The sequence below is a fragment of the Leptosomus discolor genome, chromosome Z (genome assembly GCF_034619465.1).
Source record: "Leptosomus discolor isolate bLepDis1 chromosome Z, bLepDis1.hap2, whole genome shotgun sequence".
Classification (NCBI taxonomy): Eukaryota; Metazoa; Chordata; class Aves; order Leptosomiformes; family Leptosomidae; genus Leptosomus; species Leptosomus discolor.
The window spans coordinates 93,428,554-93,441,744 of NC_141419.1; the positions used below are offsets into that span (position 1 = coordinate 93,428,554).

The window sequence follows — 13,191 nt, forward strand, 5'->3', positions numbered from 1 at the left end:
ACGTTCTTGTATCATGTTGTATTTATGTCTGAGAACGCTCCCGGGTGGTTGGTGTGGCCGATCGCCCCGGCCTGGCTGCTGAAATTGCCCATGAAGGCATTGCCGGTGACTCCTCACTGATCCGTGAAGGAGTGACAGAATCGCCTCCTTAATCTTAAATAACCGTTCCTTGCCCGGGGATGGTTTGTATCTCGTGCTAGAGTTGGAGCTGATGTTTTCCTGCTGCTCCAAGCTAAAAGCAGTTTAAGGGTACGGCTTAGCTGGGCAAAGCTCTGCTTTTGTACGTCCCACGGTGGGCGCTGGGAGGGCAGAGCTGCTGGGGATGCGTTAGGCGTGCGGCTTCCTCAGTAAGTGAATGTTTTGTTTCCCTTCAGTTAAGGTACCCCTAGAGATTGGGGAGATAAACACCAAATAATAACGGTGATAAAATATTAGTGTGTCTGTACAGGAGTACGTAAGTTACTTTATCAATTTAAAGTATGCATTTCGGTGTATTTATGAAAATAAAATTGCTGCAGTGATATAGTGTTTGGGTTTTTTATGTCACCTTTAACAGAATATTGCAGTTCAATGTGGAGTTTACCAAATATTGGACTTAGAATTAGGTTGTCATAGCTTCAGTATATCATGTGTTACAGGACGACGATGGTGGCAGGTGCAGAAGTCAAATAGTCTCCCAGGAGCGTCCTCCCATTAAAAAACAATTGCTCGGGCAGCGGGAGCTGCAAACAGCTGCGCTTTGCCCCACCGTCTCTGCCGTTCCCAGTTAAGGCTGTTTCCGAACCAGTACCGCACAGATTTCCACGCACTTTTCATGGTGTGCTACTGTAAGTGCTCTGGAGCTGAAAACCCACGAGGAGCAGCGTGACAGCGATCCTGACGGCCGAGCGTTTGGCACACGTTCCCGTCGGGGCATCGGTGCTGCGATCCGCTCGTGCGGCGCTCGGCACCGCCGCCGGACGGTGCCAGCCGGGGGAGCCTCGGCACCGACGTGTGGGTGCGAGCAGAGTGTTTTGAATGAGCAGCAGTAATTTGTGTCTGTGGTGCTTACTCCTTGGCCTGGGAAACACAGGATGAGCGTTGCAAAGCGCACGTTTAGGTAGCGCAGCAAGAAATAAATCTTGGCTGGAAAGGATTAGCATCAATTAGGGAAGCACTTCCTTTAAATAACAAAGCAGATTAATTGCCTCAAGGATTGTACTTATTGGAACGCATTTTCAGTAGTAAAAAGAGCAACAAGTGTGCTGGTACTATTGATTTTCTACCTTTGTATTACCAAAACATATTTTATTGACAAGTATTACTTGTTAAGTGCTAAAGAGTTTGATGGGTCTAAACATCGGATCATCTAATTAATTGCCGTTTCAAACTTTCATCCTAAGCTGCGGTGATTACATTAAAGGGATTGGTTTGGGCTCCTATTGGAGTTCACTCACCTTTACACAATAAACAAGAAGTGAATATATTAGTGGGGGTTTAATGTACAAGGCTAACTGTCGATGCAGTGTATCACTCTGAGTGGTGCTTCGTCTTTTAATGTCCCAGTGACGACTTTTGTTTTGGCAGCCTCGTTCTGTTCGGTGCATATTACGACGTCTCCTTCCGCACCGTTAACCCCTGCCGGTCTAAAGCTGGCACAGAGCCTCTGGACGCAGAAAGAGACGCTCTTGTGCCTTTTTGAAGAAATACTTCGTGTGCCTCTGATGCCAGCCCGGGCGCGTGCCCGCGCTCTCCCCAGCGCTCGCTGCAGCCCATCCTGGGGCCGGATCCCTGGGGAGCACAGACCAGCCCTGGGCGCGGACCGGGGCAGGGGTGCCAGCCGCGGGAGGGGCTTGGGTTTTGTACCGCTGGGGGTAAGGCAGGCGGTGGGTGAGCTGCCTGGGCTTGTCCTCTGTGAGATCTTCAAAGCGTTGGAGAAGACGTAACAGAAAGGAGTCTGTCCTGTGTCAAGCATCCGCGTGTCCTGCGGCTGTTAAACAGTAACCCCGGGTGACGGGTAAGGATCTTAAGGGTGGCTCAGACCATGGCATGAGTGAGTGATTTTTTGTGGTGTTTCTGACACACGTGTTTGTTTAACGCTGGGGAGACTGCAGCTGTAAGCGGGGTGTGCGACTGGCAGAGCCGGCAGAAGCGGCCGCGGCGCGGAAGGGCGCGCTGTCGGGGAGCCCTGGCAGCGGGGCAGGTGTCGTCGAAGATCGTCCGGAGCGAGGAGTCGGTTGCTTGGCCTTGGGAAATCTTTTGATGGCAAAAGATGGGCGTCGTGATCGTGTGGCGCACGTCTGCACATCTGTGATGCACGGCCGTGGGAAGTATGTGCTTCCAGGAGTGCAGGCTCTAGTCGGGGCAAGTACGAGGTACCTTCCAGCTGTTGTATTGTCTGTGAAAACAATCCCTTACGCTCCATCCACAACATAAGGTTCGAACTTTTAATTACTGTTATTATGGCAGCAGTCCACAGGATTTTAATCGCACCCTTCTAGCTGGATCGAGATTGGGCATCGCGCATGCCCGCGCTCGGTGGGCAGCGCCGCGCTGGGGGGCGGCTGTGCCAGCTCCGCCGGGGCATTGCCCCTCCCCGTGCCTGGGGCGTGTTCCGGGTGAGCACCCCTAGCCCCTTTGCGTGGCAGCGGGAGCTCGTGTGGTGCTCGCTGGAGCTGAGAGGTCCGTCTCGGTGAAGCGGTGGTCCGTGCGCGCAGAGGTGCAGCTGCGAAGGGTCGGCCCGTGCGGCTGCGGGGCGCCGTAACTCTGCAGCCCGTCCCCTGCCTCTTGGGGGGGACGACTTGACTCTGTTCCCGTGCCGCTGCGATGGAGTTTGTGGTCTTCTCGCTGCTGTTCCCGCGCAGGGCGCCCTGTGGCTCCCCTGAAGGAAGAGCAGCAGTGTGAGGGCAGCGACGTAAACCACCGGGGTCCCCGGCGGCAAGGGAGCGGGTGCTGGGGCACCCAGGGGTGCAGCCGTGCCGGCTGCCCAGCTCTGCTCCCGGCCTTTCCGCGGCCCCGCGCTGGTGCCGGGGAGCCAGCTGGAAGAGTTCAGCGCTCGGAACGGGGTGGCGTTTCTGTCAAGGCTGCTTGGGAAGGCGGGCGGTGGGTTGGTGCTTCTCGCCGTTCCCTACCCGCCGCCCAGCCAGCTGGAGGCTGCCAGGCATCCAATTTACAACCTCCTGTGGGGAGTGTATTACATTTTTTAAAAATTCCAGTTAAAGACAAGTTTATGTTCATATCCCTGACAAATTACTTGGGTTTAAAACCTGGATTTGGCAGGGGATGTTCTCATATTATGATTTAATTCTGTTTTATTGGCTAAGCAGCTATTAGAACACTTAGAATAAATTGTGATGGTATTAAGTACGGAGCGGCATGTGCTTAAGTCCTACCTGATAAGACATTTCAGTGGTGTGCTTTCGTGTTTCGGGCCACCTGGAGGCTTTTAAGTGCCCGGAGGAAAGGGCATTCTCTGTGCTCAGCACAAGTCCCTGCGTGTGACATGGCAGGAGTCACATTTTGTGCCACTCCCTCAGGTGTGCGGGGGCAGCACGTGCCCCCCTCCCGTCCTCCCCGACCGATGAGAACCACCCTCTGCAAAAGAGCTTCGCTTTGCTCCTCGGGGGTGTTTGCCAATCGACACGATGGCAGACGGAAGATGGGTGCTAGAGTAACAGAAAACGCAGGTGAAAACGAAGAGGCATTTCTGAAGCCAAGAAAACTCAACTCACAGCTCGGTGTTACCCAGCAGGGATTCCTTATCGGGGCACCGGGCAGCCCGGGGGATGGCTCCTTCCATCCATGCACGCCCAAGCGTTAGGGTTCTTGCCTGATATTTGCAGCTTTCATGGTTATTCGTTACATTTCTAAGGAAAGTTTGGGTTATTCTCATTATTTCATTACCACAGGTTCCTGCCATAGTCCCACCTCAGTCCGCCCAAGTTACGCCCCCGTCGGGGGGGTCCTTGGTGGTCGTTGGGGATGAAGGTCCGAGTCTTCCTCAGGGTTGAACTGTTGAACTTGCCCTGTGGCGCCTGCCCTGCGCCATCCTGGGGCTTTCCCAGCTCACAGAACCAGCTCTTGCTCGCTGCCCTCCCTGTCCCTCCTGCTCAGCCCTTTGTGTCCCTTGAGCCCCGCAGTCTGACGGGAGGATCCCACCGGGTGTCCTTCGCTGGGCGGATTCTGCTGCATCCTGATCTTCACAGTGTGTGTCAGTCAGCAACGGGTCTGTGCATCAGGGTCAGCACAAACCAGCCTCCCTCCCTGTCTCTAAAGGCTGGGCAGCAGCTCTTTTCTAAAAGCCACTTTTCTAAAAGCCAGTTAGCCATTCTGTATTACATTTCCACATAGTATTTAATTTTTGCTGACAGTAATGGTCCTCCTCAGTTCTCCAAAAAAGGTTTCTAGAGGCGGATGTACACGTGCATTTGTGTTCACTTAAAAGTCTGTTCAGCAGGATCACGGCGATGGGTAGTGAATCTTCTGCATTCCTGTTCTCTCCCCCTCTGCCAGACTATCCACGGCCACAAAGGACCGATAACTGCGGTGGCTTTTGCCCCCGACGGCCGGTACCTCGCCACGTACTCCAACTCCGACAGCCACCTCTCCTTCTGGCAGGTAAGGATGCGTTACCGCCCGCCCGCGCGTCGCTCGGGAGCTCCCGTTTGGGACCTCGGTTTAACCTCAGTCCATGAGGCAAAGCCTGACCGCGGGAGAGTCCCAGGAGTCAGGGCAGCAGCTGGAACCTCAGCGCAGAGTTCTGTCGTTCATCGTCCTGCTCGCCCCGACGCGGGGCTGGGCCTGGCTGTTGGACCGAGGCTGGGTCCCCCAGTCCCCGGCACCTCTCCGTGGTGCAGCTCGTCCCTCGCATCCCTGCAGGCTGGTGCAGGCAGCTGCGAGCAGCAGCATCCCTGGAACACAGGAGGGGTTTTTCCTGCCGTTGTTTCTGTTTAAGCATTTCTACAGTTCTCCCTGGGTGAGGGACGGGGCTTCTGGGCAATCAAAGAACATCCTCAAGCTATAAACGTCCATGTTTGACGTTTAAAGTTTGAGTACGACACTGTGTAATAGTTCGGTTTCACACACCTGTGATGTCCACTGGATGAAATGGAGCGCCATGTAGGAGACCCCCAGCCCGTCCTGCAGGGGCCGGGGTGGTGGCTTCTCCCCAGTGCCTCTCCCCGTCCTGCCGCAGGGAGTTTTCTTCTCCGACTCCCCAACCCCGTCGATTCCAACAGTGAGCTTCGCCAACGCGTCTCCTTTCTATTTTTTTTTTTTTTTTGAGCCCAGTGCAGAGCTCTCAGGACAGGCACTGGTTCCCAGCACCCGTGCCCTCTGCCCAGCTCGGCCCCAGGCCCCGGGGTGGTGGGAGCGTGGGGGACGCTGTGCTGGGCTGTGCCTCACCCTTTCCCTCTTCATGCTGAAAGCGGGAAAGCTGAGCTAGGAACAGTGTCAAGAGGGGCTGGAACACCAGGAGAAGCTGAGAGTGAGTCAGGCCGCTGTTTGGTGAAGTATCTAGGGGTTTATTTTCTTTAACACATAAGCAATCTTTGTAATCCCACATCGGCAGGGATATTTTTTTGTCAGTTGTAGGCTGCTGCCTGCGTTCCCCCAGAAGGATTTTTTTCCTTCCTTCAAATGGCTTTAGACTTAAAAAATACTTTATTTGGAAGCAACTGATTTGATGGAGCGGTGCGTGCTATCAAAGTCGTTGAGTCTCACAGTGATCAGACTACAAAACAGAATCGGCATGCCCCTAAGTACCGGTTCCGCTCCTTAGCACGCTTCCCCAGTTTTCTGTGTCATTCAGTAGTTCTGCAGGTGCCATAAAAAATTACCACGTTCCTGTCCATCACTGTTCTGTGTGCTTTCTGAAACAGTAAATGAGAACGGCCAGAATCTTCGTCCGTCAGTTACATTTATTCAATTTAAGTGCTCAAGGAAAATCTGGAAAGCAATCAGGACAGATCTTTTAGAACTGGCAGGGAAAAAAAAAGGAAGTCAGGCATGAGTTTTAAATTGTGACCTGCCGCGCTCTTCCAGGTGTTCATATTCGAGTGGCTTTTACATAAAGAGTTAAATACACCTACACATTCAGTTTTAAAATGTGACCTCGTGCACTAGTGATTTTTCCCTTCTGTGTTCTATTTGGCACTATTATTAATGCAGGAAAATCAGTAACATTAGTCATCTTAAAAGGGTTATTACTCAAGATGATTTAAATTGTGAAAATGTCAGTGGTGCTTGCGTGCTCCCTGCTAGAGATGCCATGATTTACACTCTCTGACACCACTCTGCTGCTGAGAAGAGCCAGGAAAAAGTAATGGCTTGTACTTTGTGCTGATCAGGATTCAGGACATGGCATCAGCAATAACGTGCCTTAAATGTCCCCGGATTTGCCAAGGTTTCACGGGGCGCGTCTCAGGGGTGCGCCCGTCCGCTGATGGGAGTCCTGGGGTCGCGGTGCGTGCGGACGGGAGGGTTTTCAAGAGTCAAGCAGCGTTTCAGAAAGGGTTTGGTGTCTCTCGGTGGGTTAGATCGGAGAATCTCGGTTTTAAAGACGTGGAGGTGCGTGGGCAGTGAGGGTCCTGCCTCCCGAGGAGCGTGACTCAACGGACCTCTTCTCAGCGGCCTCCTCGTCCGCCAGACCACAGAAAACCTCTTGCTCTGAGGTTTGGTCTGTTCGTACCTATCACGACGACTGCTCTTCGTTCTGCCCGTCTTCAGCTTCAGTGTTTCTGTGATTTTGATGAATAGTTTTTTAGCACGAATATAACCTTACTAATATTTTGTGTTTTGCCCTTAACTTCTGGTGAAGCGTACGCTTACGCCTATCACGGCGGTGTCGGTTCCCCCAAGGGGGGCAGTGAGTCCTGCCCGCGGAGCGCCCCAGGCCTCCCGCGGTGCACACTTGGGCGTCGTGGTCGCTCACCGCCGCCCAGCCCGCCCAGCGCGCCGCCGAGGCGCTCGGCTGCCCTTCGGCTGCGCGGCGTGGCTCGGCCCCGGTCCGGCGGGATTTTGGTTAGGCCTGGTGGAGACAGCGCGGCTCCTGGGCGTCGCGGGGCGCGGCGGGGAGGTCTGGGTGCGCGCTGCGGGTGGCGACCCGGCCCCCTCCCCCCAGAAGCCGCAGGCCGGGTGGGTCACCCGTGGGTGTCTTTGCAGATGAACACCTCCCTCCTGGGCAGCATCGGCATGCTGAACTCGGCGCCCCAGCTCCGCTGCATCAAGACCTACCAGGTGCCCCCCGTCCAGCCGGCCTCGCCGGGCTCCCACAACGCCCTCAGGCTGGCGCGGCTCATCTGGACCTCCAACCGCAACGTCATCCTCATGGCTCACGACGGCAAGGAGCACCGCTTCATGGTCTAGGGTAAATCCCCCGTCCCTGTTCCCGAGCCCCTCGTGGTTCTCCCTCTCTCCGTGCTCCTCGCACGGGGCAGGCTCGGCCGGGCTCTGCGGGGCGGCTGCGCTGACACCGGCCGGTTTTCCCTTGCAGCCGGGAGGAGGAAGGCGGCGGCGCTGGGGAACGCGCTCCTCGCGCCGCGCGGCAGAAACAGGGGATCGGGAACGCCGCCGGCGTTCCTCGGCCGGCTCCGGCGGCGGGGACCAAACCAGGCCTTGCAGCCGGGCCCAGCCCGGCCCCTCCCTCGCTGGATGTCGAGCTCACGCGGCGGCAGCCCCCATTAAACACCTTTTTTTTTCTTTTGGAGACTCTCGCAGAATCTCAGTGTTTACCAAAAAGGCTCGTGTTTACATGTACTTTCTCCCAGTGACCACTGAATGATGGCGGGCGGCACGGCTCCGAGCTGGGCACCCGGCTGTCGTGGTGAGGGGCTCGCTGCCGCGGGGTGGGGAGGGACGGAGGTTCCAGGGTGGATGGCCTGTGTTCTGATCTGAAGGGGATGTTTTCTTGTGCAAAGTCTCCGTTTTCAAGAAAATGGAAAGTGCTGCTGTGCCCAGTCACTGTTTGCTGTAGACTGGAAGAAAGAATAATAGTCCACGTGTAAATAAAAGGAAAAAAATCTCTTTAAGGTGGAATAGCAAACTTGAAAAAAAGGAGTATTTATATATAAAGGTGTCTTCTGTTACCAATGCTGGTATTTATTTAAAAAAAAAAAAGACAAAAAGCTTTTTCTTCCTAAAGCCGCTCCCATTTGTGCCGGGACGCGCAGGGCAGCGAGACCGTGCGCCCGCACCGTGCCGCCCTGCGCTCGTGTCACCGCTGCGGCTCCACGGTGGCTTCACCGGGGGCCGGAGGGGAAGGGCACGGGCCTTGGAGGGAGGCGGCACAAACGGCATCAGCGGGGAGCGGTTCTGGCTGGAAAAAGGTTGGGAAGTGTGTAGAAGGTAAGTTATTTGAGGGGATATATTGAAACATTTTCTTCGGTAGGAATAGTCCCGTGTAACGTTAGCTGTGACTGTGTTTCCCTCTTCTCACATATCTAATTTTGTGAAATATTTAATAGTGTGAAAGTATGCTGGTTTATGCTCACAGTAAAGAAAAAAAAATCTATAAAATACTATTTTATTTAAACATATTGATGTATATGTTTATATAGCTTTTTCTTTGCCATTTTTGCCTGCAAAGCTCACAGAACTAAGGCGGCTGTCTTTACACAATACAGTAAAAATCGTACTTAGAGAATCTTCCCTTCCCCAAAAAAAGGAATAAATGAATTTTTAAAATGGCTTCTAAATATAAAAAGCATTGATTTTTTTTTTTTTTTAGGTGGTCTGTGTAATACACTGTACATGAAAGTGAGATTTACAGTCCGAAGCTACATATCTGTTTGCTGTTTTAAAATAATTTTTAAAAAAATCAAGAATAAATTAAGACCTTTAGGAATGTTTAACACAAACTGCCGTAAAGTTTAATCTTTTTCTCTGGCGGGAATGTAGTGTATAGTGCAGAACTCGGTAGCAGAGTATCAGGGTCTTCTCTAGGTGAGCTAATGCAACGTTGGTGCATGTCCATGGTGTTTGCACAGCCGTCTGTGCAACCATGGAGAGGGAACGAAAAAGAGGAGGGCTGGCAGAGGCTTTCCCTCCGCAGGGTGAAATGCTGCCGGTGCCAGCGCAGGCTCGTGGGGGGCGAGCTCGGGCCCCCTGTCAGCGCTGCCCCACCGTACCCCGGCACCCCGTCCGCGGGTCGCGGCGGGTGCCACGTGCACACGGGTGCTGAGCTTCGAAACAAAGCGCAGCCCCGGCAGGAGCGTGGACCGTGTCCCCGCCGTGACTGCCGTTGTGGTACGGTGACCCAGCGCCCGGGGTTCTGGATGCGTTGAGGCGTTGGCTTTCAGCCGGGGCCGCGGTGGGACTTCTCACGGGCAGAAGAGAGCCCGTAGTTCCCTCGCAGCCCTGCTGCGGACCGGTTCACGGAGCGAGGGGTTCGTGGGCTGAGGAGTCGCTCACCCCAACTGTCCCTGCCTGGGGCTGCGCAAGGGGCCGGCGCGGTCCCGCAGGGCGATCCCTTCCCCTCCCGCGGCTGTGCGCGCACCCGGTAAGCCCAGCCCCCCGCTTCGGTGACCCTGGTAAGCCCCGTCCTGACCTCCCGCCCGGCCTGGCGCTCTCAGCACCGCAGTGAAATGTGTGTTGTCGTTCCAGCGTAGGCTTTTAGTGCTTTATTGATTTGTTCGTACTGTATTTGGGCTTGTCCTTGTAAATGTAGAGACGTATGTGGCTTCACTGGCAGTTTACAAGCAAAAAAATGACATGATGAGACACCTGTATGAAAATGTTGTGATGGCTGAAGTCGCCGTGTATGGTGAATGGCTCAACTGTCTGCCTCTCCAGCAAATTCTTGACAAACCCACTCCCCCTCCTCTGTATGTATTCAACTTCCTGGTGTAAATATGCTTGTGAAATAAAACTGAATTGTACTGAGGAGTGTTGGTTTCATGGTGTCAGCCTGATGGTGTGTAAATAATCTCCTGCTGCTGATGCACTGGAAAACTCCTTGTTTTAACTGGAAACTCAGCCTGAGTGGGAACAGAACGGGTCCCCACCAGAGCGGGTGGGGGGTCCCGGTGAAGGGACTTCAGCCTTCGTTACAAACAGCGAAGGTGGGAGGATGCTGAGAATAAAGTTCTCTTCGCTCCCAAAGCAACGTAACCGAGCCAAACCGGGGAGCGTTCACCTCCCAGGAGTCCCCCAGCGCAGGTCTGTGCCGGGCGATGCTCGCTCCTTGGCCCCCGGTTTGCCTCCCCCCGAAGAAAGTACTTGAAATACGTTAAACACGGGGGGTTTCCGGAGGTGGCGTGTGGGATTACCCGGTGTGTTTAATGTAACACATTTTGGGGTTGGAATCTGCGATACACGTTATTTCTAAAACACGGCAGTTGCCGTTGCCTGCAGAGGGGACCCCGGCGCGGTGGGGATTGCAGGGGGGTGTGGGACGAGCCAGGGATGGCCGGAGCCGGGGCAGCCGTCGCCTAATCAGCCTTCAGAATGAAAAACACACAGAGGAATCGTGTGAATCCTCACTTTTCAGGGTGTGTGAGGGTGTTAAAACATCGGTGGTTCTGGTATCTCCTCATGAGCAGAGCGAGCTGTTCGCGGCTGGGTGGGCGATCTGGGGCCAGGGCACGGCGGTGCCGGAGGCACGGCCAGGCAGCACCGGGCGAACTCTCACCTCTCCCTTCCTCAGCTGACGGGCAGAGCCGAGCCTTGAAAAATCAATACTTGGGAGCCAGGAGGGAAATATTTCCAACCTCTAACTAGAGAATGTATTTTGACAAGGCCAAGATAATCCAGGCTGCACAGGAGAAAGAGAAAAGAAGACTCATTTTTAAAGCTTGACACTTCAAGGTGGTTTTGTGCCATGGTTTAGAGAGAGCATCGATACGTACAAATACCAAAGGTCAAAAAGAAAAGCCAGAAGAATTTCAAAAATCAGATGCCCTGGTTTTGCTGTTTACTTCGCAAAATATAAACCGTTTGATTTGTGGAGAGCGATGGTCCAACGTAGCGAGCTCAGTGTTCGCTGCCGCCTCCCCGTTTAGTAGAAATGAAAAGCCTGGTGAAGCCCAGATTGTACCGTAAGCAGTTTACCTGTAAGAAGGACGTGCCTGTTTCCTGCTCTGCGTCTGCATCCAGGGACATTAATTGGGTTTGATTTGGCATGACTGCATTTTTGATGCAAAAAGGTCGATATTTTTTTCATTTATGCAGCCTGACTTTTTGATAATTAAATATCTGGCTGCGTACTCGGGGACTACACAGAGCGCTCCAAAGCGCCTCGGCCCTTCTGCTCCTTGGCCAAGGCCTCGTTGGCACCGAGCACCTGCGATTGCTGCCAGGCCAGTTAGGTCTGGCTGAGCTGCCGGCGTTCCCGCGGTGCTGCCGGCATTCCCGCGGCGCGCGGCACTGCAGGCACGTCCCCCTTGGGTGCGTTGCACGGGGCAGGGCGGTCGGGCGGTGCCCAGCCGAGCGCTGTGGTCGTGGTGCTGACCCCGTCCCGGCTGCAGCTCAGGGCGGGGTGTGGGCAAGGGCCGCGAGGGGGGCGGTCATCCCCTTGGCTTACCGCCGCGCTGGCTGGGAATGCCCGTCCCTGTCCCCGTCCCTTTGGCCGAGAGGTGTAAAATCACACCAGGGCTGATTTCGCGTGGGGAACGCAGCGCGGAGTAGCGCGAGCGGTCAGGACGTTGCGCTGGATTCGTTTAATACTGATCCAAGGGGTGAAACTGCCCTGGTGTGTCACGTAAAGCCGAGCAGCGTCTGGTGTGACCTTGGGAGGAGGAGGAGGACGTGATACCCACCACGGCTGGAAACACGAAGGGCTGACTGGGGTGTTCATGGCAGCCGCGAGGAGCTCACGGCCAAAGGTAAGGGGGGGGCAGGGGCTGGGGGGCGGGCACAGAAGCAGCCACGTGGGGTGCTGGAGCCGGAGGAGGTGTAGCACCAGGGCCCAAAGGGGACGTCGTTAGAGATGGGGCAGCTCGGGAAGGTGCTGGGGAGCGGCTGGGCAGCACGTGGGGGATGGACTGATGGACAGGTCCTGGCACAGAGGAGCGGAGGCAGAGGATCGGGCGGATGAGATCAAATGGGAAGGTGCTTCCTTCTCCGGCTTGAAAGAGCATGCATTAAGGCTGAGGGAAACGAGCCAACGTGAGAGAAGGTGATTGAGACACGGAGCAATGGGCTTGTACATTATTAATTGCATATGCACGGTTGTCTCCGAGCTGTCACACAGTGTTCTGCCTGAACTGATGCAATGGAGATTGCCTGTCCACTAATTAGGATTATTTGGAGTAAGATGCTGGAAATGAGAGGTCACTTGAGATTTATAGGAAAAAAACCTCTAGAAAAATCATCGCAGACTCTTCCAATGCGCTGCTTTGATTGCACAAAATGAGAGGGAGGGCTCCCCGCGTTCCCACACCACGGCTCCTCGCCCAGGGGCTGGCGGGGCACGCGCTGGGCCACGAAGGGGCTCTGCCGGTGCCGTGTTCATGCCTCTCATCCGGAGGAGCGAGGAGCTGGTGCGGAGGAGCCCCATCTCGACGACTGCACTGCCGCAGCAGGAGCCACATCGCATCCGAAGCGTGTGTGTGCGCACGTTTGGCTGGTGTCCTCCTCAAAATATGTCAATCATGCCTAAAACCAAAGCGATTTGGAAATGCAGACCCCTGAGGTCAGTGGGAACTCCATCAAGTGTATTGATCGGTGATTTTTTCCAAAGAGCGTAACATTAGGGTTGGACATGGCGTGTGTCTTGCCGACGATCAGCATTTCTTGCAGCTGACTCAGAAATCCATCCACGCTCATCTCGCTCCCTCCAGCCTGATGTAAGGGGGGGAGGTAGGACCTCTCCTGCTGTCCTGGCAGAATTCCCCATGCATCCTGGCAATGCTGTGCCCCGCTGGGCGCAGCCAGAACTGGGGTCTCGGGGTGGTTGGTGCTCTGCGTGGTTCCAGATGGGCTCACCTTGGGATCCCCTGATTGACAGGCAGGCATCTGCTTAAAGCAGCCTGATCCTTCCTTCCCAAGAGCTTCCCATCCCACGGAGGGGGCCACAGCCATGAGACGCACCAGCACTGCACGCTCACCCCGTGCTGGATGTGCCCCTTCGGCTGCAGACAGGGTAAGGCCAGCGCTCGGAACACGAAACACTTGGGAGTCAGCTCAGGTTGGTTTCAAAGAGCGATTTTTGCGGCCAAAATGCTTTCTCAAATTGACAAGCCTTAGGCAAATGAAGAAGTGTCAATGGAAGGCCTC

General features: G+C 54.8%; 1 protein-coding gene across 2 annotated transcripts in view; it reads left to right on the forward strand.

Annotated features, from left to right (window-relative positions):
• Positions 1-7,349, forward strand: part of WDR7 (WD repeat domain 7) — a 121,864-nt gene extending 114,515 nt beyond the window's left edge. For both annotated transcript variants that reach the window (XM_086480375.1, XM_086480376.1), the window contains 2 exons: positions 4,492-4,596; positions 7,141-7,349. In XM_086480375.1, the coding sequence (XP_086336501.1) occupies positions 4,492-4,596; positions 7,141-7,344 (309 nt within the window). In that variant the 3' untranslated portion in view covers positions 7,345-7,349. The remainder of the gene's footprint in view (positions 1-4,491; positions 4,597-7,140) is intronic.
• The last annotated feature ends 5,842 nt before the right edge of the window (positions 7,350-13,191 follow it).